General features: G+C 40.2%; 1 protein-coding gene across 5 annotated transcripts in view; it reads left to right on the top strand.

Annotated features, from left to right (window-relative positions):
• LOC119742144 (bcl-2-like protein 1) overlaps positions 1-25,403 on the top strand; it is a 40,090-nt gene that overhangs the window by 7,369 nt on the left and 7,318 nt on the right. For 2 of the 5 annotated variants that reach the window (XM_038218182.1, XM_038218183.1), the window contains exons 1-4: positions 12,049-12,090; positions 12,747-12,885; positions 21,238-21,381; positions 22,507-22,670. In XM_038218182.1, the coding sequence (XP_038074110.1) occupies positions 12,064-12,090; positions 12,747-12,885; positions 21,238-21,381; positions 22,507-22,670 (474 nt within the window). In that variant the 5' untranslated portion in view covers positions 12,049-12,063. Of the gene's footprint in view, positions 1-4,977; positions 5,134-10,215; positions 10,345-12,048; positions 12,091-12,746; positions 12,886-21,237; positions 21,382-22,506; positions 22,671-25,403 lie in introns of those variants that run through there. The other 3 variants (XM_038218186.1, XM_038218184.1, XM_038218185.1) reach the window with 3 other exon arrangements.

Here is a 25,403-nt window from a genome sequence, read left to right as displayed (position 1 = left end):
ACTGTACAAGCATACAAAATAAAGCATACCCCAGTACCAGTAAACACTACACAAGAGTTACATTTTGATACCTTGTATGTAAAATGTAACAAACCAGCAAGGCATGCACAAATCACAATACTTTACAATGTATGTTTAATTACCAGTGGCGTAAATCTGTGTTGACGACTGGGGGAATCCTGAAACTTCCCTGAATCCCCAGACGTTGCAAATTCGAAAAGCCTTTGGGCCAGGGGGAGTGGGCTGGACACCATTTGACACTTTTGATTTCTTAATTGGCTACAAAAAAAAAATTGTACGCCCTTCTATAATGTGTATGTGCAGTTAACCCACAAAATAATGAATATCTGAACTCTGGGTGCTTTGTGCTTCCCCAATTTATGAATTACAAAAAATGTACATGTACATAAAAGAAGCCATGTCATATTTGTACCATGTACAATGTTCAACCGGGCACCTACGGTTCTTGTGCCCCAGTTTGGGATTCGATGAGCATGTTGAGTTTTCAATTTTACAACATCCATTACGTAGGCCTATGAAATGAACAAAAAAGTATCTGTGTCGGAGTTGACTGATGTGACACGCATACATTTTGAGCAACAGGATATTTTGACACGACGGCCTGTTATTCTTTTGTCTGTGATTATGACATCATTTGTTTTCACTCTTCAGTTGAAGTGCTAATGAGGGAAATCCCCTAATCGGACCACTCTCCCTTGCATGCTGTTTACAGATAGAACACGGTCAATGTTTAGATCACGCAGCGTGTCTTTATAATGCGAATAGGAAACACATGACATCATGTGATCCACAGCAGGAAAATACCTTGTGTTTTTGTGAGTCACATGCCTTGACGAAAACCCGGAACTGTTGAAACAGATGCTGAAACAAAACAGGCTTGTGGTTTGAAAGTGAAAGTCTCGTATGTCTATATATATTATTTTTAACCATTGATATAAGTAAGGCAGACTTTCAAGGATTGGTCAGAGCGGCAGTTTTGTTCTAAGAAATAGGATCTGTACGTACATTTGTGTCGTCTGTTTTTGTTTTACATGGCAGGAGCTTTTAAAATTACACCAATGGACTTGCTGGGCCTATTGGTAAGACAAATTGTATTCATTGTTTATTAAACACATTGCCACTCACCCAAATTCCATACTTATGTACCAGGGTACTTTACTACTCGAGACTTTCAATACTAACATACAAAATGGAGACATTCACCCATGTACATGTATGCATTTGTAAATGACTAGCGGGATGCCGCGCTTCGCGCGGCACCCGCTAGATGGGTAGAGTTGACTGTTTCGTAATAATTACTGTATGCAATGAAATTTCGATAATTTAAACTCTAATAACTCCAAACAACTGTTAAGTCAAATAAAGAATCATACCCTCTGCTGCACGCGAGGCGCAAGCCTATTTGGACTCGCCATCAGTCTCGCCTAATTTGTATTTGCGTTCAACGTGCGCGTACATAACGTTTCCTGCGGAGATTGTGCGAGGGTCCAGGACATATTGTCAATATAGGGGAAGGGGCTAGCTAGGGTGAAGGGTGCTAGTCGGAACGCCCAATTTCCGTAAAACCCGTCGACCATGTCACCAATATTTCCGGGGATGGGGAGAAACATTTCCAAAGATGGGGAGAAATGGTTTTTGTCATAGAGGGGAGATGGTGATATTGAAATCGCTGATATTGTGGAGGTTTATGTTTGTGCTGGGATTCATACCGTTTAAATGTTTTAAATTGCGCGCCGATTAGGAAGGTCTTGCTGTCAACAGTTGAATGAAATTAAGTATTCATTGCCGACCGATTGTCTCATGCGGTGTCTCATTATATAAAGCTCATAAATAGTGTTGTGCTGGAATATTGTCCAGTCAATTTGAACATTGAATTTTCAAGGTGCCAAACCATTAAGGACGTATACACCAACTGTACAATTAGGAAATTTAGATGAAACGCGGTTTGATCTTGGCCTATACAACGTCGTATCCATCGTTCTCACTACAGAGGAGAGGAGGGGGCAGCCAGTGGGGGTGGGTTTGGATATTGTGTGTGCGTCGCCAGGATTTTTTCTAGAGGGGGGCAAAACATATTTTTGCCCACAAAATGCCTGTTTTTCTCAACACATTCTCGATTTATCAGTTTTAGAGGGGGGCAGGGACATTTTGCTCCCCCAACCCATTAAATTTACACCACTATGACTTCGCGCCTCTTTTTTTTTTTTTTTTTTGCTTTTCCGCCCATGCTTATTTATGTTACACCTGTGAATGGTCACTTATATTTCCGGGGAAGTGGGCAACAATTTATATTTGTTATGGTGAAGGGGGTGTTTCTTATGTATTAAGTAGAAGTTAATGTCATTATAGCAGTTGGTGTTTTTATTATGGTGATGGGGTTGTACAGCAAAGTATCGTAACACGTTTATTTGCAGAAGAGAGTAAAACTAAAAGAAAGGACATATTGGAGCACTTCATAATTATGTCAAGCACCACATGTTAAATGTATTTATTACAAAACGGTGAAAATGAAATCAGGTATACACGAATTATATTAGTAATAATGTATTTGCATTCGATACTGTACAGGGTAGTACTTTGACAAAACTCAGGGGATATAATTGTAGTCAGTTTTCGGAGCAATTTTCGCAAGGGACGTCGGTCCAGGCTTGTATACCATAGGCACAGACATTCCATGAAAGGCCTTCAAGCAAGACGGCCAAAGGTTATTGTGCGATTGCAGTTTTTTGTGTGTTAAAAGCTGTAATCATAAATAATGACAGTGGCATTGTAAGTTACAGGACAACATTTATTTAATGAGAGTTGGTGAAAACTCATGAGAAATGGAGGGGTATGCGAGTATGAATATTTTGTTGTGAAATTTTAAGAGTGATTATGTAATTTGGTAATCAAAGACATTGTTTTGTTATCAAATAAGTTTGCCAGGATCGACACAGTCTGCTTGGCCAGTAATTATCGGGTAATCATTCCATCATTATTCTTGGGTACAACTAAGCCAAGGATATAATTTTTTAAAAGGATGGACATAAAACAGCAGAAAAGAATGATTTTTTTTTTCACTATTTCATGACTTCTAAAAATAAAATTATGGCTAGAAGAAAAGTGGTTTTTGAATGGATAAAGAGAAAAAGCAGGAATCTTGCAGTTGAACTGGAAAGAATAGGTGTGTCACGTCTTCGTCTTGAGTTGAGATTCTTGCTTTGGGAACTGGTTGAAGCATGCACTGGAGCATGCTTGGAGCATGGTTGGAGCTGGTCATGTGATGTGGGTGTCATCGGGAGTCCTGTGTAAAGGAGTTAGAAAGAAAAGAATAACGACTAAGGTGAAGAAAACTTGTAAAAAAATACATCGGCTAACAATAGCTACAAATAAATTAGACAGGTGTTGCAATACCCATGGAGGAAGGAATAGACCCCATTTATGCGGAATGCACTATTGAAGTACTAACCAAACATGCCAAACAAAGAAACATGTCTTATATGTTGTATTTTTGTTCGGGTACATGTTCCAAGTGAGGCCTGTATTTACGGAGGTCATGCAGTAAATTGGCCACATTAAGCCTAGCTAAGTAAACCCACGGCCAAACTCTCGATGTCCGAGGCCTCCCCCCCCCCCCGGCCCGTACAACCCTCCCCGTACTACCACCAGACTACGCCATCATTGGACACTCACAAACTCACACTTTTCACAAACAACAATGCTTCTCATTGCCAGCGGCGTTCGAAAGAATACCACTTTTCACAAACAACAATACATATCACAAATGAGACTTACCGTTCAAAGAGAAAACTGGAGCAAGGAACAGATACATCGCTGTGCTGAAGAAATATGGGGCAAGTTGCATGCGCTGCATGCTCATAACGAACGTATACGTGGCACGAAAATTATCCGGCCCATACGCTGCATGCTCATAACGAACGTAGGGCCTACATGTACTGTACATGTATACGACGTGGCACGTCAATTATCCGGCCAATACGGTACGCAAGATGGCCGGCGCGGCCCAATGGGGAAGGGAATTATGGGAAATAGAGCATTGAAATAGAGTGGAAATAGCCGGGCCCCGTTCCGCATCCCCCGCAGCCAACGGGCGCGATGGGGACGGGAGACCGGTCGGAAAAATGGCAGCGCCCCCGAATCGTTTTCGTGATTGTAGTATAGATGTTGGTTATCAGTTTTCACATGAAAATATTTGTTAATGTATACATGTACCTACAGTAGTTTAAAGTGGAGTCATCATGATCCACTGTCTGTTATTATTTTCTTTAGTTACATCGTTTGTACAGTTTCTTGAAATAACTGAAACAACTCTGTACATGACTACATGTACATATGTATGTACAACTACAATGTACAATGTACAGACTGTATGTACCGGTACAAGGGATTTGAGGAAAAATAGGGCAATTATTAACTGTATTATGACTACATGTATGTATGTAATTTATATGGCATACATGTACCGTACATATTTTGCTCAGTTGAATCACTTTTGAGCTCATGATTTGTAGATTTTTTGTTATACATACTGACATATTGTGCAATAAAGCATGCCACTTACAAAAATGTACATGAATGCAGTAAACCTGCAGCAAAAGAAATACTCTTTTGTTCAAAATGAAACTTCAAGTGGATGGAGTGTCCCTTTGATAAATTTAGAACCCTTGGGATACCCCTAGACTAATCTTGAACCCACCCACCTGCTCACATGACGGTTAGATCTTGTCCAAAGAATGTTGTTTACTAGAACCATAATGCTGCAACTGGGTGCAGTAAATACTTTCGTTTTGCTCGAACAATCGTACATTACATGTACATTGTACAAATGAATGTTATCGATGGATGAGATTAGCAGTCTAGTCAAAATGTCCATGTTCTGTAAGATCTCGTTATCATTATGAAGTAATGAACTCGTAACTCAACGTGGATGGTCAGGCGTTTAGGATTTATTAGGCATTACAACATGTACATGTACAGTGTGCATTGAAGGGTACGGAGTTCGCAGTCTGCAACAACTGTGTCAGTGTCATTGTCAGCTCTTGGCTCCATTGCTGTAACCACCAGCTCATCCATTTCATTGCAGTTGAAGTGTATTCAGCTCTGCCTGTACAGGTAAGACCAATTTGTACTCCATGTACATGTACAAATGTACTTAAAGGTAGCGGGAACATGGCCTCTTTATGTATGTTTCTTAACCCAGCCTGTTTTGCTTGGCATAATGCATCGATGCATATTGCTTATTTTACATGTTATGCAGCTTGTCCCTTTTGGTCATGTTGGTTTTCCTTCTCATGATCAGGAATGCCCTCTCGAGAATCTGAGAAAGGACAAAATCACTTTAGGAAAATCTTGCAAACGTGTACATGTATGTATGTAAATCCCAGGGCTGTACATGTACATGTAGTACATGTACATGTACATGTAGTACATGTACATGTACCGTAGGTCACACATGGTCAAGTACAGTGCTGGTGGCATAAGTGTGGATTTTGCAGGTAGAGATCCGTAAGTGGGAACTTGTTTTCCATGAATTTGATGAAAAAGAAACTCAATCCAAAGTTTGCCTTAATTTTCTGGCAGAATATCCGGGCATATCTGTAGGACATTCGTAACAAATTCATAGAGATTTCTACCACGAATGAGCTACGAATCTCCAAGATTAACGTGTACAAATAGCCACGAATAACACTACGAATTAGTACAGTCCCACGGTTGCAATACGGATTGATTTTCATGACGATTCACCACGAAAGTTTTGAACAGTTTAAAACTTCCGTAGCCCTCAATGAATACCCAAGGAAGATGACGGATAACCATGGATGTACATGTACTAAGGATGAATACGGTATTGTTTATCACGAATTTTAAACCGTGGATATCCGTAGCTCCAAACCGTGAATGTGTGACTGGGGCTTAAAACATTTATAGGCCTACTGTTCATCACCTGAATGGAAATTTGTACAGCAGGGGTTTTACCAAAATATCCCAAGCGAACGAGAAATCAAAATCCTGACGGAATGTCCATTATTTTATTTCATGCACCAGCAGGGGTACATGTATGTGTATCTAAAGCTAAGGAAAGAAAGGTTTTTGTAAAAAAAAGGAAAGTGTAACCTACATGTACATGTTTATAAGGCCTTCAATTGACAAGATAACTAAATAACAAACATCAGGTTCCAAATTGTACAAAGATAATTTCATCACAACATATAATTATTTGACAGAGGGTGACAAATATAATTAAACAGAGCTAGCTAGAAAGACATCCGATAAAAAAACTATTAATAATACAATAATAATTAAAAACAATTTTCATGTACAAATAATGACGTTTACATAGTGCCTCTTTTCCAAAGGGAACAACGCCCTCCTGACTTCTCTGATGGTCTTAATAACAAAACAAAATTTAAAATGCTTGTTGTACACATGTATTTATGTGAATCTGTACAGATGAATGAAAATGTGTGTACGGCACAACATCAAACATCTTAATTAAATGAATGTTCATATCAGAGCACAAAATGTACAGTATTGTACACTCTGTCACCCAAGCATTGCATTTGAAATGGTAGTAATGTGTGGTATAATATTACAATTGAATTATAAAGACAAGCTTCATCACCAAATTACCTTTTTACATGTATATCAGAAAGAAAATGGAAAATATCTTTCATGGAACCAAAAAAAACCCCTGAAATTTGATCTCCGTTTGACGTATTTAAAAGGATATTACAACATTTGCAAACAAAAACGAAACTACCAAACTATTACAAAATATTCTTACTTGATTGAAAGTAAATAGCGGTAATATTCCCAAATAGCCAGAAAATCATTGCGGCAGGTATCCTGTTAGAGTGTTATTTTACAGAAAAGTGGAATTTTGTATTATTTTCCAATGCTGGTCGGATAGCCATCGCTGCAAAAAAAAAAAAACCATGTTTTTCCCCTTCAAATACTGCCCCCAATTGAGTTAGTCCACATTGTGTTTGAAATTGGTGACACATCCGTGCACGGACACAAGGGTGCAATTAAGCCAGCTAGTCTGGTTTCCTGACATGAGAATTCTGGATCTTTCCTGAAGAAAACATGTCAAAATCTATTCAGCTGCATGTTGTATACGTTCATGTTGAAGGGTCAGGACAACGGTTTTAAATGTGTCCTAACACCAAAATGAAGAATTGATACACAGTACTGTACAATGCAAATCAATCCATGCATGTTATCAATTCTATCATGAAGGCCCCCTTCAATGGCGAAAGCATTGTGTCGGTGTGTCATGAAGGAACGGAACAATGTACATGTACAGTATGTATGGTACATCGTTGGGATATACAGGGGCAGGTGCTTTGTACAATAGCGCGCGCAATGGTTTCTCCATTGAAGGGGGCCTTGTACATATGCAAGTGTACTGGTGGTACACAGTGATCACGTGTCTGGATTGGTCTATTGGCTCCGTGCGTGAACAACAGAGGGCGCTTTTTGACCACTTTCGAGAGCCCCGTGGACTGGACACACTGCAGTGTCTTCGCTTGAGCGTCAGGCATTGTCAGCAGTGCGTTCGAATGGAGTCCCATTAAAAAAGGTAAAGGGGACGAACCTGTGTTCACAGGAACTGAGTGCCCATCTCTCTTTCATTAGCGATTGGGCCAGACTCATATGCTGCTGTGGGGGGATCGCCACACCTCCTCCACAGCGAGTCTGTTACCTTCCCAGCACTGAACAATGCCGGTACCCATTTAACACCTGGGTTGAGAGGAGTACCGGTAATTGAGGTAAAGCGCCTTACTCAAGGGCACAACACGCATGGCCACGGTGGGGCTTGAAGTTGAACCCACAACCTCTCGATCACGAATCCTGTGCTCCACCGCTAGACCACACGTGCCCCATTGGTCTCCCCCAACTCTCCCTTTCTTGCCGTTGAGAAGGTACTTTTGCACGGAGCCTGTACAATGTACGGTATACATGGGGAGTTATTTCACAATATCAATGAAACACTGCCATTTGCCCCAAGTGCTGTCTATGATTACACACCAACCCTCTTGCAACATCTCTCAAATTAACCTCCAATCTTGGTGCACCTCCAAACCTGTCCCAACATGCGTGTGCCACACCAACTACATGTGACAATCCACCCAGGCCTAACGTCACACACATACGGAAATGCCAAATGCCAGGAATGCCTGCGGTTTGCGGTCATTCCAGAGGTCAGCCCATTCATAAAAGGAAGCCAGTGTTTGTGTGTAGGTGTACATGTAGGTGGTGGAACCGAACTGGAAATGATCATTGACCCCCACACTGTGTACACGCTGTCAGATATGGGTCAGTGATTAGGGCTGTGGGATTTTATATTAACCCTTACTCTCTGAGGGTAGTTTACTGCATGTCAGTTGGTTATGCCAATGCCCTCCAGCTGCAGTTTTTTGGCAGATAACAAGTCTTAACAGTGAAGGCTCCAATTGGCAGGAGTTGGAGGCCCTGGAGGGTGCCTGATACTGACCAGCTGGGGGCACTCACTTTGTTATCAGAGGACTCTCATTGTTCTCTGTGGCATGTATTGGAGTGCCTGTCCAGTTACCCTTGAAATGACATGGCAGATATTGGAGGGCCATGCAAAAAACATAGGAGATTTTCTTGAGGCACATATTGGCATGCATTGGAGGGTCAAGTAGGGTAAGGGTTAATGCATAGCCCCGGTACATGTACATGTACATGTACATGTAGTTGTTGGGGCTATGGGGTTATGTACAATGGATGTTGGGTATTTTTTACAATGTACGGTACTGCACCAGTACATTATTTATACACATTACCGGTATATGAATTATATACATGTTCACATTTATACACATTACCGGTATATGAATTATATACATGTACATGTGAACGTGTTCTACATGTACATGTACATATCCCCCCCCCCCCCCCCCCCCCCCACCACCAACACACAAAGGGAGAACAACAGATCCTTTCAGTCCTCGGAATGTTTGGTCTTTTGTAGGAAACGGTCTTCTGTAGTTAGTTGGTGTGCTTAGTGTATGGGAGAGTGTTAAATTACAGGGACAAAGGGAAACACAGAGCATTGTCCTCGAGAGGACAATGCTTTGTCACAAACTGTAGTTTGTGTCTTGGAAATATGATGTTCATTTATTTGTTTTTCCCCAAGAGATGAAGAAATACAAAATGTTAAAAGAAATTTGAACATTTTTATTAAACATCAAGTACATATGTATACATGTACATGTATACATGTATGTATTGGTGTATGTACTTAATTTCATTCCGACCTGTTGGAGTTAACCATCATTTGTACACATGTATACATTGTACCGTACACTTAATACAGGATCTGAACAAGGATGCGATAGTGCACCTTTTTGCCACAAGCAGGATTTCCCTAATGATATGCACCATCCATGTCCCGACCGGTAGTCATTATGCGCCGTATTTCAATCTGATGGGTTCCACACTGGTACACGTGCACGTGCACATTGTGCTGTACGTGGTCGGTACAATGTGCATGTACCGGTATATACCGGTACATGTATACAATGTACATATGTGCTGTATGTCTGTATGTTTTTGCACTGTATAAAAATAAATGCACAAAGTGTTCATGTTCATAGTGTACGAAATAACGGTATCTACTAAATGTGTGTAAACAATATTTAAAAAAAAAAGTACATTTAAATGTACCGGTACATTGTACACTGGAGGAAAAAATGGACAATTAAATATTGTGTAAACTGATACACCATACACTAGATATACCGTCATGTACATGTTCATATCACGTACATGTACATGGACTCTGTACAATGTATGATGATATGAGTCTGCATGTGAGTACAATGAAGTACCGGTATTTAAAGTCTAGAAGCTACGTGTAATCTTATACACGTATCCATGTAGCGTGAATCATTTTTACCATACGGTATGTGTAAAGTGCCACATTTTGTCCAATAACGTCATCATTCCAGATAGGGTTTCCGACAGCCAGCAACATCCACATGTTTGCCAATAATGCCACGCATTATGCGCTTCTTGCTCAATCTCGGGACGCCCCGGCCACCGTTGCACAGTGACGGCTAGACTCGTCGATGACGAATTGTATCCCCAAATCTTCCCACTTCTTGGACCATTCCAAAACCCTTCCGTTGTAAATTGAACGGTATCGGAAGTGACAGGAAATTAATACCCCTTCCTTCTTAAATGGAAGGATCCTGCTCTCTTGGAGAATTTCTTTTTAAAACTAGTAGACAGCCTGTTGATGAATTCAGAACACACGTTGATGTTGAGAAGCAACGTAGAGCCTTCCACTCCGTGGTAAGCAATATTATTTCTGTGCAGAACTTTGCGTGTACACACAGTCTTCAAGTGGTGTTTTTTTAAGAAGGGGCAGGATACGCACTTTAAAGTTCTTTTGTTTTTTCAATGTTATTATAAAAGAAACAGTAATGACCAGGCAGTAACCACCTATTGGTACATGCAATGTACATTTTGTATGTGTGTACATGTACACATGTTTATTTCCGTCCTAATGTTGCTGCTGTGTAATGAAAAGTATTCAAGATGAGTATACGTATTACATTGTACATAGTGAAGTGGCACATATGTAGTATTATACCTCTTGTTCTTAGAACCACACTTGTCTTAAGATTTCCTCTCTTCATCTGATGCGTTTGCAAACTTCGCCCAAGTCAAGATTGACAATCATGTACCAGTACCGGACTACCAGTGCATTAACGTATTTGTTTGTAAAGTTTGGGATAGTGCTTCGTTTAAGTACAGAACTGAAACTTTTAGTGACATTGTAGCAAAAGCACATTCACAAGCTTTTTACAGGTCTACAACAAGTAGGCCTGTAGTTCACTGTACCGTAAAGTTCACTGTACGTGTACACATGCAAAGTACGGATATGTGTTGTTGCAAACTACACATTTTTTTCCCCCATCATCTGTATCAACACTGTTGATACCGTGTGTGCTCTCATGAGTTAATCACAAGTTGATTGCAAGTAAAGTGAGGGGTCTCTGTGAAGTGAAGCGGGCAAGGCAAAGCCTTGTTCGATATAACCATCAAGTCAATTGAACTTTCCTAGAAGTGCAACATCACTGTTGACTAGTGTGTGTTCCGCATTCCATGTTAACCTCATATTACAAACTGAAATTTAAACTGTTTGTGGTCTTAATTATAGCCTTGAAAAACTGTTGCGCCAGGTCTTGTGTATGAAAACATCATGCTGTGTCTTAAGGTGCATGTATTGTGTTCTACACAAAAAAGATGCACATTATGTTCACGGTACAGTGTACATGCTTTAAATGTATTGTGCTAACCAGAGACCACATGATTGTGTGCATTTACGGAACATGATGCATGTACGTAGTGTCAATTCTCTGAAATTACAATTCTGCTCTACTACTGTCATGTATTAACTCTTGTGCCTATCAAAAGAAAACAGGGGACATTCAGTCACACGTAGCGGTATGATGTACCGGTACTTCATGTTTGGTACATCCAGTGCATGGTAAAAAAGTACAAAAGTTTTGGTATAATTGATAAAATGCAAAAAAGTCACGTCTGATACAATGAATAGTTTGATTAACCTTGACTTGTTTTGACCCAGTCACAGGAATCTCGTATTATAACACATCAAAAATGGTAAAAAAAAAATCAAATACAAAGTTCACTTGACGTTGATCTGAAAGTTCAGTGCCGTCATATCATTATCAGCATTGAGTGATTCATTTCGCAGAACAGAGAATTAAAAGGTCTGATGATAAATCCATACCAGCAGTTTTTTGTTTTCATTTCACGCTTTCACACGAATTGGCTTAAGTTGTACTTGGAGTATTGGATGGAGGCTCGTAAACCTTGATGGGCTCACAAGAATCTTGTGACAGCCATTTTGCCTATAGAGATACATTCTTTGTCACCCAACAACACATCTATGCTCACGTGTACATGTACAATGTACATGTACATGGTCATTCACCTGAACAGAAACGTTGTCTGTCTTTGGTAGTGCCAAAAGTGGAATTGGCAATGAACATCGTGAAGACTTCTGGAAAGGTAATCTGACCAGCAAAGTGCATTGCACACGACATGCTTTTGATTCAAAACTTCAGAAGCACGATTTGTTCTTAAAGCTATAGTCCATCATTTGTAATTAGTGCATTTTGTTCGTTTGAAGCAACAAAAGTGTTCAAAATCCAATGACGGATACTGACCAACTTATACTTGATGAAGTTTCAGCTCAGCTTCAGCTTCATATTCCGAGAAAAACAGCATTCTAGGATCTCAATTTCAAATCAAAATTTGCTAAATCATGTTTCGAATTGTTTTGAATTGCAGCTTTACGCGATGTTGCGCACTGATCCGACGAATTATAGCAACTGCGCGCGCCTGTGCGTCGTTCCAATGCTTGTGCGCGTTGCTCCGAATAACAAAACGAACTACTAATTTAAATTTTCCTACGGTGCTTCTTTAAAGACGCACCGTTGGAAATGCCTTCTTTCGTTGATTTCTTCAAAATGAGAGCTTGCCAGAAAGGATAATTTCACAGGAAAATTAGTCCCCTTACTATCTTTCAACCAGTATGTTTTTCAACAATAATTACGCCAGTTACTATTTTGGATAGCTGCAAATGATGGACTCGGGCTTTAAAGACGTTGACATTATCTTAATTAACAATTGTGTTTACTATTTGTTGTTTTTTTGGCCTACAGATGAGCGACAGTGTCACAAAGCAGTACATAGAGGATTACTGCATCAACAGAATACGACGGGGAAATATCGACCTGGAGAGCTACCAACATGTGAGCCAAGAGCCCTTCAACACGGTGGCCAGAAGAATGCGGGAAATAGGTTGGTTGAGGACACTGTACATGGTTGGACTTGGTGTGGTCCATGGGGTTTAAATGCACACCTGCCCAGAGGGTGTACAAAACCCATGGACCATATCCCATTTGCACAAGTTTTCAAGTAATTTTTTTTACAAGTGCATGCAGTATATTCTGTGAATGGCAATCAAGTTTCATTCTTCACTGAACAATACCAAATACCTTTACTGCACTTTTACATGATGTATACATGTCCTGTCAGTTTTTTTGTACAAACTCCCCCTCCCCCCCCCCCAACAATATGAATCCGGGAACTTGAGGCCTTATCAGTTGTCACGCTATCCAAAATCTCCACGTTGGACCTGAATCAGTTCCCGAGATTCGGGGAACCCCCTTTTCACTGAACAAGAAATCAACACAACTTCTACAGGGGTAAAATTCAACTCTGTTCAGGACCAGGTTTCGGAGCCTCTCTCCCCTTGTAGAAACCCGAAACCTACAGCCAACCCACGTTCAAACAAGTACGAGTGTGAATGGTATGCCTTGTTGATCTGCATTGACTATGGCCCAGTTGGTGTTGATTTCAAAATGGGTAGGGACAGGATCAAATTTCACTTTTATCCTTAATTTTTAAGTAAGATTTGAGGCTTTGCATGGTGGAGATACTAATGAATGAAAGGTTTGCGGAAGCACCATGTGGGAATAATTTCTCAACTAAATTTCTCTAAGTTGAGAAATTATTCCCACATGGTGCTTCCGCTAACCTTTCATTCATCCTTAATTTTTTTTAAAAACTTCTTGGCTTAGGGAAGCCTGACAATGTTCAGTTAAAATGTAACACTTAGTCTAAGGGTCAAATTAGGTTTTGCCCTTCACCAACGTTTAAACACTGTATACTCAGTGTGTTACCTGTCGAGTGAAAGTTGGAAAAAATCACTCGGGTGGGACTCGAACCCATGACCTCCTGCTTTCGAGTGCAGATGTCAAATTCCATCTTATAATAGTCTAAGGGTGTTTGGCTTGATACGTGCACATGCACCGGTAAGTAAACACTGGGATGGGAAGCTAAGAACTGTCTTGCCCTGAACTTGTGAGAAGGCTGCTACAAGTACAAGTATGTACCGTATGTGAGACTTGAAAGAACAGTCGGACCTTTTCAGGCGGCATATTTTGAAAAGGCATGCATTATACTGGTACTTGAATTGAGGCATGTTACATGTACATGTGTATCTTGCGTACTGTAGGGAATTCTTGGAGAATGATGCCAAGTATAGGATTTTGCTTAAGATAATCCAGTTCTTTTTGTTGAGTTGTTGAACAAACACCTTGAGTTGAACATCAGAGCAAAAAAAGTTTAAGCTGCAGAAATAATATTTTTTTTTGGCCATGTTGTTACAACTACAAGTCAGGAGCTGTATTCGAATACATTGCACTGTTTTGTAGTCCCTGGAAATGATCTGTGCAGTGTGTGGGTAGTTTCTTTTCATTTTAACGGTTTTTTTTTCCCCGAGATGAGCTGAAATACGTCACGCATGTCTAGACATGATTCAATTTTGATCCTTGTCTGTGAAATTATAAACCTAAACTCTTTGTGGTGCCTGAAGCTTGCATATTGTTGATGTCAAAATGTAGTTTCAAATAGTGTGTCCGCAGTTTTTAGGACAAAAATAATTTGGCATTGCTCTGGCTAAAAGTAAAAAGGTCTAAACTACAGCACCAGCTGCAGATTTGAACTTGTCAAGTGATAAGGGGTGAGATGTTTCAGGATTTGTACTGATTTCAGGATTTTTTGTCAGGACTTTTCCCTGATTTCACAATTTTTTAAGAATCCCTTTTTAAATCTGGAATACCCTGAATTATTACATGTACCATAAAGGTGTTTTTTTTTTCTATAACAGTAAGAAAGTGGTATTTTAGGGGTACCGGTACCTTTATGCACATTTTTTCCTTATGAGTTTTACTTTGCTTAACATTATTGAAACCAGTTTAAAATTGTTTGGGCATACCCCTGGTGAAAAAATGGAATAAATAAAGAAAGAAATACCGGTACAGTTTGCATACATACATGTAAATAAATTTATACCAACATACATAAACCATAGACCATGTACATGTACATACATGTATAATACATGTACATTTTTCTTGGGCCCTAGGTACCCTCAAACCCTCTGCTGATTATTTCATGGATTTTTCATTTTCTCCCAATCTCACCCCTGAATTAATTGTGGCAAGAGGTTGTGTTTTTTTTTTTTTGAGGGGGGTTATGCCGTTAAGGGTAAATTTCCAAGCTGCAAAGCACATGCACAGTAATGTACTTTTCACGCAACTGTTTGACCCGTTTATTTGCATGCAGTATGGTGCAAGCTCTTTTTTTTCCGAGTGGAAGGCAAGTGCATGCACGATATTTTGAGTTAATGTAGGAAGAGATGCACAGTATGCCTGTTACAGTGTTAAAACATGCACATGTACAATGTATGTACATGGTATGCGCACTAGATGTACAAGCACTGTACAGTACATTAGTACGTGCACGCAGTCGTATATCGACCTCCCACCGTGGACGTTCTATTGTCCCTCTTTTGTTTGTACTCTAACTTTTGTAGGAAGACTCCCATACATGTATGTTTTGTTCACGATCCCATTTGCGGACTTATGCTGGGAATCGCGGACGATATTGTTCTCTTTAGTTTTCCGTCATTTTCGTCCACGGTTTAAATGCCTGAACACGCCCACAAGTGCATGTACTGTATCAGGACAATAAATACATACCGGTACAAAGCTCCTGGGAAGTTGGGAATCGGGCATTAGCCATGCATACATGTATGTGCCTGGCACGTCATCATTGACCCCAAAAAACAACAACATGCTCTTTCTTATATTGGGACCGCTACATCTCGCAGTGGGTATTGACAAAAAAAGGAAGTGTTTTCGTGTATTTCAGTTGTCTGGAAGATTTTAATCGCATTTTGAGGAGGCTGCAGGGACCTCCACAGGCTATGTAGAGTGAGAACTACGGTAGTACCCAAGAGACAGTTTGGCAACACTTCTTTTTGACTTTCTTTGCAAAAAATAAAAGTGAAACGTTATTTTTTAGACTTTGGAAAACATGTTTTTGTCACTCACTTCTGATATATACATACGTAAATACTCGTAGTAGACTCACTAGACTGAAGTTAATGAACTGTCTCTGTTTTGGCTGCAGGTGTGAAATTGATCTTGTTATTGAAGGATTGGTCTCCCTCTATTTCGTGTTCAAACGATGGCTTTCTTGGCTGTCGAGCTACATCCCGAAATAATTTTAGGGATATTATGACATAAAACTTGACGTCTGTACGTAGGTGTAGATGGGCAAGGTTATTGGGGGTCCACCCTGCCTTACGGCAGACTGATATGTATAGTTAGGCATTCCTTTCAGGAACTTCTTCTTTTCTTTTCTGTTTGAGAGGGGCAAGGGCTTTCCTGGACACTACTTTTACAAAATGTTGGACTTCAAATTTTTTAGGAGCTCACAGACTGCTACCGGTAACATTAGAAGTAATGTCACTAATGTGACAATTGACCTGCCGCTCGCTGGCACGTAGTCACATCCCTTTAGACAATCCTATGGAATTTTGTACATTAGATTTGGCACGTTCTGCGTTCTTGTATAATATCATGTAATTGGACAATATTTCACAAGCTGCGTTGACGCGATTCTACCGTGATAGCTGAATTTTCTCCAGTGAAATTCTATACCAGGTCATGCCTAGTGTTTGGGATGGTTTTTGGACCAACACCCATTTCATGATATGAGTCACGGAAAAAAAAGGGGAAAACATCAGTTGTGAATCAGGGTATTTAAATATCTGAAAAGCCACATGTGCTCATGTATGGTCAATATTGTTTTTCAATTTCATTATTTGACTGACATGTAAGCCTACGGTTGTGTTTTTTTAAAGGAAAAAGTCTTTCAAGGTACATACATGTACGTATGCATGTATCGCAGGCGCACAAATGTAAACTGAGACAAAGTGTAATTCTAGAAACACTGCCATAGTTTGATGCATTATCATGTCGAAATTGTCTAGACATGTTGTATAAAAAATTTATAATTGTCTGCACTTCAATTCTCAACCTTTCACCAACCAAACACATTGCTGGGCAAATGCCAAAAAAAAAACGGCATTGCATTGCAAAGTTGCAACATATGTTCACTCTAGAGACTTTTCTCTGGTATTTTTTTTTTTAGATGAGTCGGTTAACGTCAGTTTTTTTGCTGTATTACAAATGCAACTTTACAAATTGCTAAAATGTGACAGTTCCATTGGGAAATAACCCTTAACTCATGATGTACTGTACAGGTACATGTATGTAACGAACACAAACTTTTCACTCTCTGTCAATGTCTACATTCTGTAATGTCCTGTGCATGTACTGTACATGTACATACATGATGTACATGTATATTGTGTAAAAAAAACCCAAGAATTGAAGTTGCTTCTTGAACCCTACTCTAGGCATTTTTACTAGGACGCAACCTCAATCCTGCAAAATCCTCCAGCTGCCTCCATGTAAAAATTGCATACAGCCTCAATCCTGCAAAATCCTCCGTTATTTCTTGAATGTGGTCCTTGGAGGGGTGACCACTGCCTCAATCCTGCAAAATCCTCCAGCAATCACTGTCAATATGTTGATGTAGAGTGGAGCCAGTGATATCCTGGAACAGTGTTGAGGATTTCAAGTATTGTAAATGTCCAAATGTATGCACGGCTGACCATAAACAATGCAAGATCCGGCCCAAGACCTTGACACATTGCAGCATCCAAAATCAGCCTAACATTTTTGCCTTAAATACATGTAGTCTCAATCCTGCAAAATCCTCCATTTTGCAAAGAGGATTTTGGAGGAATTTGGAAGGTTAGGGTTAATAAATTGTGGAAATAAAGCATTGTATGTACATGTACATGGGTAGACGATAAGATACAAACAAACCTGATTATAATGTAAATAAGCATGTGCAACATGAATGTCCTACATATGCAATTAGTACCATATTTAATAAGTTTGGCTTCTTATCAAAGCCGAGTTGTCTAGACCTCGGACTTTGAATGTATTGATTTGTGACAATCACTCACAGAGCATCCAGCATCTGTTGTTCTTTCTCTGGGTTGCGTCTGTCAGTCTCGCCTGCAAAACAAATCTTGCATCACCCTCCTCTCTGATTGGGAAAAAGGGGGCAGCTTGGAGACTGGCCAAAACCACAAAGCAAAGTCCCTGCAAATCTCCACCAGGTTTTTCTTTATCTTTTTAGTTTTCTGCTTTTCTCGGAATCCTGGTTTCATCATGGTCAATTTTGTGGCTCCCATTGTGTTTAGTCACGGGTTGTATTCAAAGTGCGCTGATGTCATTGCTAAATTTAGCCTACTGAAGTTAGAAGGGGAACACCAGGGAATGTGTCAGCGTTGCACAAGAAGCCTGGAAGCTTACAACTTGAAACTGATCTGAATACAACTGTGAATACAAATATGCAAATAATTTGAATACTTTACTCAAGTGTTCACATGTGGGTGATTTTCACATGAGGGTGATTTTGTTTTTCTATTACGTGTAAATGTACATTTGTACGTGTATAGAATGAAAGTATAGGATTAAATTTTGTTCAGAGATTGGGCACATGTACGTACGGTACATTTTTCAATAACTTGCACTGTAAAGTACATTAAGGTACAATTGTATAGAATAAAGATTTTTATCCTACATGTGACTCCCTGGGCATTTTTGCAAGGATGTAAACTCAATCCTGCAAAATCCTCAAACTGCCTCCATGTAAAAATAGCATACAGCCTCAATCCTGCAATTGCAAAATCCTCCGTTACTTCTTGAATGTGGTCCTTGGAGGGGCGACCACTGCCTGAATCCTGCAAAAACCTCCGGCAATCACTTTCAATATGTTGAGGCAGAGCCAGTGACATCCTGGAGAAGTGCAGAGGATTTCAAGTATAATCTAGGCCTAAATTTGTGCATGGATAAACAAAAGGTCCGGCCCGAGACCTTGACACAGTGCATCCTCCGAAATCAGCAACACACTTTTGCCATGTACATAGCCTCAATCCTGCAAAATCCTCCATATTGCAAAGAGAAATTTGGAGGATTTTGGAAGGTTAGGGTTAGACTAAAGGTTACAATTTAACTAAAAATTATCAGGCTTCCCTAAGCCAAGAAGTTCCCCCCAAAAATAAGGATTATAAAGTGAAATTTGTAATGACAAAATGTTGGGTATGCTTTGTTAGTGCAACAAATGTAATAAAAATGCATCACTAGAAAAGATATAAATATTGTTTGTCCTGTAAAGCAAAGAAAAGGTAGATTTTCAGTTTTCTTCCCTTGGGGAAAAAAGGAGTTTTGTATCCTGCTGCATCACCCCAACATGTGTCCAAGTACGGCAATCTTAGTTAAAGTTGACTGAACTCAAGAAATTTGATTCGGTCCCTTGATATACATGTATGTGTCTCCTTTTAGTCCGCTTAGTGTCATCGATATCCATTTATAACCAATTTAGAGTCTACTTTTATACTGCCAAGTTTCGCCAACTTTGAAGCTGTGATTGCGATAATGGATGGGGGCTCATTGCCACGTGTGTGATGCTGTCCTGGGAGAGAGGACCTTGTAAAAACAGGATCAGAAAGAGCTGCATTTATACAATATACCATTATAAAAAAAAGGTTATATTTCAGGAGAAGAAAAACACTTGATATGTGTCACCAGATAGCCGTGCTTTGAAGGAAAACAAGAATAGTGGGACTTGAGGAAATTCACGGTTGCTTTGAAAGAAAGTAAGAAAACAAAATATTCCCAAATGGCTGGATGATTGGCCCTTAATGGTGCAATGTCTGAATGAGACTGAATGGCTGTATTCTTTGAAGGCAGGAAGTTCCGGAGGAGTTTTTTTTTTTTTTTTTTTTTTTTTTTTAAGGAGCTCAGATGTGGACAGTAGACTGAGATTTATTTTTGTATACTGCTATTAGGTTACTGAAGTTCAAGTCAGCATCAAAAGCTTCAGGATAAAAACAAAATACATAATGGTCATTAGTTTGTGACATTTCTATGGCTTTTGCAGGGAGTTGGGGTATAGATTTACTCTGGGGGAATTTGGAAATGAAATTTTGGGCAAGTAACAAACATGTTTTGTTGGCACATGTGAGGGAGGGTGATAAACAGCCGTGAGCATAAAAAAAAGCAGAAAATAAATCGGAGCTCCTGAAGCCTACAAACATGTACATGTACACGTACGTACAAATGTACACATATTATTTGTAGATTTTTGCAAGCAATGAAAATAAGGCCCCCCCCCCCCCCCAAAAAAATAGTTCTGCTTTCGATAGCATGGCATTCAAAAATAAGGGAACCGGAACATTTAGGTACCTAGGTAGGGAATTTTTTTTGGGAGGGGGCAATTTTTGTGTGTGTACGATCATATGGAGGTGTTTAGTCAGGGGTAAAAGGTAGAAATTTATGGTTTTGGGTGTTTTTTTCCTTCTCATTTTTCCCATAAAAAAATTAGGGTAGGGGCTGTCAGAATAGGGTAGGTAGGGAAACTGGAAGCAGAACTTTTGTTTTTGTTTTTTGGCCTAACATCCAACTTGATACATGTGTAAATCTTATGGTTATATATTTCAAGCGCATTATAACATGATTTGTTCCTAAGCTCAGATTACATGGTACGTGATGTTAAGGATTGTTGAAGTTTTTTATTAAAATATTCCAAAATATTGCAATATGGAGGATTTTGCAGGATTGAGGCAATATGGCATAATTGTGTGGCTGATTTAGGAGGACGCACTGTGTCAAGGTCTTAGGCCAGACCTTGCGTTGTTTATGCTCGGCCCTGCATACATTTAGGCCTATATTATACTTATTACTTGAAATTCTCCGCACTGCTCCAGGATGTCACTGGCACTGCCTCAATATGTCGACAGTGATTCCCAGAGGATTTTGCAGGATTGAGGCAGTGGTCACCCTTCCAAAGACCACATTCAAGAAATAATGGAGGATTTTGCAGGATTGAGGCTGTATGGCATTTTCACACAGAGGCAGTTGGAGGATTTTGCAGGATTGAGGTTACATCCTAGCAAAAATGCCTAGATGGAGTTAGGGTTAAGTTCAACCACTGTATAGTGGCAACCACTGACGTGTATAGTACATATGCACCGCCAGAGACTCTGGGAAAGCTTATGATTTACAAGTAACTCGTCACCTCCCTCCCCTATGAATATACATTGCCAGATCTTGTTGACACTTCCTGCAGCGTTAACTGGTTCATTTCCAATTTAGACCAAAACATTCAACAATCTGATGCAGATTAAGCAATGGTATTTTCTGTCTCTGTTCTTTGCAGGTGAAGAAATAGAAAGCAGAAATCCCGACTTCTTTGCAGGATGCTGCGAGCAGCTTCACATCAGTGAAACCACAGCGTATGCCAAGTTTAAGGACCTCGCAGATGAGCTGTTTAAGGACCAAGAAAACGGGCAAAGGGGGACATGTGAGTTAACTGTTGTTAAAAAAACAAAAAAACAAACAGGCATTAAAGGTAAAAAAATTAACTACCAAATTATTATGAAATACCTTACTTGACCGTGAGTAAATAATATTCTCAAGCCTCTGTATCATTTTTGGTCGAACCATTGTTTTTCATATACCGCCCCCAATCGACCAAATTTAGTTAGTCCACATTTTGTTTGCAATCGGTTACATGAAGGGGCACAAGCAAGCTGATGTCGTAACCAGACCTGACAATTCCCCGACCTCTGTAAACTGTTTTGTTTCGTCCGAAGCATCAGGTCAGGGAACGACACTTCATAGAAGTGTTTTTTCCTTTTCTTTTTATCTGTCATCCATGAACACAAACCTTTAAACAGGTCAGTGGAACGATATGGGCCATAATGTACTAAGCCCAAAATCCGTCCAGTTTTGAAAATTACAGCAAACGGTATAGGCCTATTACCTTTGAAACCCTCTCAGCACCAACCCTACCTTGCCCAACGCCACAACATGTAACCCTGTGTCAAAAGAAGAAGCCTGCCCAGTGTAAAGAGACGCAGCAGGTCCGAATTCTCAAGACCAAACTGCTTCAGGAGTGTGTGGTTGCCAACACCACCATTGTTCAATGGGACTAGCTCTCATTGTCTCTAGAATGGGCCGTTAATGCACAGGTGTTGATGGCTCAATGCCACGTGGTTGTACAGGCTTTACACCTGTTGCACTATGAAGCATCTGGTAGGGTTAGGGTAATTTATAACCAGAAACTCAGAATTCCATTATATAGGTGCTATGTATTATTGCGAGAATCTCTCATCTGTACAAGTACACGCACATGTAGAACTCATCAAGGCGTTTGTACCAAGTTATATTTTTGAATGGATCCTTTCAAGTGTTTCACACCCGAACAAAATCATTTCTGAAATTATAACTTAGCGGTTAGAAGCAGTTACCAATGATCGACTGTTGCAGAGTCTAGTCAATGGAAAAAGAAATTGGAAAATGAATACCTAAAGTTCGCCTGTGTGAAACCAATATAATTTGGGTCATACTGAGTTGCTCCTAATATTACTGTATTCAGCATGACTCTGTGAAGTTTATACCAGATGTTCATTTGTGTTCTTTGCAGGTATGTCGTGGGGTAGAATAGCAGCCTTCATCACGTTCAGCGGCCGGCTGGCTTTACATTGTGCGTCCAATAACATGGAGTCGTTAGTCCCCAGCGTTATAGGCTGGACCTCCAGATATATTGACACCAAGTTGGTGGTCTGGATGAGCGATCATCAAGGCTGGGTAAGCCAGGTCAATATCATTTTGGCTACGGCTAGCAGTAACACACGTTTCTATGGGAAGTGGCTACAGCCACTTCCATAGGGGCATGTGTAATTGCAAGCCGCAGCCATGTAATTTGGAAGCTGTTTGAGAGTAGAATATCTGAGTGGTGATGGTAAAAACGTAGGGTAAGGGGGACGAACCTGTGTTCACAGGAACGGAGTGCTCATCTCTCCTTCGAAGGCCAGACTCGAGTCCATGAACTGCTGCTGTGGGTGGATCGCCACACCTCCTCCACAGCGAGTCTGTTGCCTTCCCAGCATTGAATAATGCTGGTACCCATTTAACACCTGGGTTGAGAGGAGCTATTGAGGTAAAGCGCCTTACTCAAGGGCACAACACGCATGGCCACGGTGGGGCTCGAACCCACAATCCAACGATCATGGATCCTAGGCTCCACCGTTACACCACTCATGCCTACAATGTGATGGTGTCACAGTTTGTTTGTGGGTATGCTTTCTTATGGGAGCCAGATGGGTATGAACGGACGCTGTCTTGCCAGGCTCCTATAAGAAATGCACACAGTGTTGTGTTCAAGTCCGTCACAAGTCTGGTCACACGTAACAGTGGTTAAACAAACAACAAAGGAATTCCTCTGTCACAGACTATTTCAATGGCTCTGACTAGACTTATGAATGGATGACTTGTGATTAAGTTGTGAGGACTTGTAATGGACTGGACTACAATACTGTTGGGTACGGCTTGCGATTACACAAGTGGCTATGGAAGCGGCTGAAGCAAATTCCCATTGACGTGTGTGTTACTGCTAGCCGTAGCCGAGTAACGCAGACACAGTCCAAGTCAGAATCAGTAGACCTAAGCGGTAATGATGTCATACCGGGTAGTTGATTACAAATTTACATAGGTGTGTGTTTTCTTATGGGAGCCGGTTCGGATGACGGGAAATCGTCCCAACTTGGCGCCAGAGAAATACATGTGTGTAATAAAAAGGTGACGTTGTTACCTCAAAGAGCTAGCAGGAGAAGTTTCGTGGAAGAAGTGAAGTGGTTGTCAACTTCTTACAGTGAACAGTGCATTCTGTTGAAACGTTGCGTTTATCTATTCTCAGAGCCATATATGTATGCTCACAAACGAGGTGTATGGTTCTGCTGTGAATATACAAATGTGATGTGATCAAGCTACATGAGTCGTTTGTCGGGAATTTTCATTTGGAGATACAATCCAAAATAGGGCCACTTCATCACATCACTTCATCACATCTCTTGGTGTTCCGACTTCCATAATTTTTGAACTAAAGATGGTACCGGCATGCAGGTTTCACAGCAGTAATGCTGAGATTGTGCTCTTTTCAAATCTGTAATAATTTTTTTTTGACCGGGGTCGACAAACGACTCATTTAGCTTGATCGCATCACATATATTGATTGAATCATTTGTTCATGTGCAGCTCATTTCGCTTCATTCGTTGTCTATCTTCACAATTGATGTGGGGCTCAATCACAGTGGTCAGTCACCCTACCGGTACATTGCAACTTTTACTCCTAATTTACTCGTACCAATTGAACTATCCATTTTGCTTAAATTACAGTTACTTCCTTTCAGATACATTTTGCAGCAAAACAGGATGGTCATTAGGGACTGTGAAAGGACAAATAAATCCAAAGACATTATTTGCAAGAATTGAGTGTTTCATAAGTGAACATAATGATGAGGCATGCTCATTGCTGCAACATTCATTTCCATTAATTTCATTGCCTGGATTAAAGCTTTCTAAATCCCAAAAAAATCCAGACACTGGAGATAGCGGTGGGATTTAAATCCAGATTTTTTAAAACTCAGTTGGTATTCCACTATTCAGTGTCAATTTTGGAAACTGGATATTCGAAATATTCCATTTTTTGTGACACAGACTTAAAAAACCAACTGGAACATCCCCCAATTTGCTCCATGGTCTTTGATTGTAACTGCATTCACTTGCTAGTGGTTTTCATGGTATAAAAATAGCCTGCTGAGTCGACTTGTCAGAGAGTTCCCACAGATTTTTTTTTTTCAACATAACAGCTCTGGAGTGTTTTTGTAAAGGCCCAGTGGTCATTGAATCCTGCAAACTATACCCAGTCATTGGGAGGGCATTGCATGTGGCACCTCACTCGTCATTGTTTGTTGGTGTGACTTGTAGATGGATGGGAACTTCCGGTGAAATCGGAGTAACAGTTATTGGGTTCAAAAAAAATGAGGATAACTGGATTTTGAAATCGCTGATTTCTCCTGCCACTAATTGAAGAAAACCAAATCAAATTAGCCCAAGAGTAGAATCTGAAATAGTTTCACCGTTGCTGCGTCATTCAGTGTGGTAATTTTTTTGGGAAGGTTTCTGTTTTTACATGTAATCGACTGTTTGTTGTAAATTCACTGCCGACAAACCTTTATCTTGCACTGTGAGTTACATACATACAAAACAGATAGACCAAACAACAAGGCGGCAGGAATATAAAATCCAATAATACACAGGCTTCCCAGCCACTCTAAAAATCAAGGAAAATCTTAAAATTTGTTTCCGTTATTCCAGTCAGAGAAAACTTGGGGAATAGGGGGGGGGGGGGGGGGGAAATTGTGGAAAACTCAAGGAATTTGACAGTCACTCAAAAGGGAAGGTTTTTGTTGCCAGTTTGGCATCTTGTGCAATGTGTTCAAGTTGTGTGAGGAAACAATGGCTAGAAGTGGAGAAAGAAGG

This window comes from Patiria miniata, unplaced genomic scaffold (genome assembly GCF_015706575.1).
Source record: "Patiria miniata isolate m_02_andy unplaced genomic scaffold, ASM1570657v1 HiC_scaffold_5, whole genome shotgun sequence".
In the NCBI taxonomy this organism is placed as follows: domain Eukaryota; kingdom Metazoa; phylum Echinodermata; class Asteroidea; order Valvatida; family Asterinidae; genus Patiria; species Patiria miniata.
The sequence above is the reverse complement of the archived record's forward strand: the minus strand, read 5'-3'. Positions and strand labels throughout refer to the sequence as shown.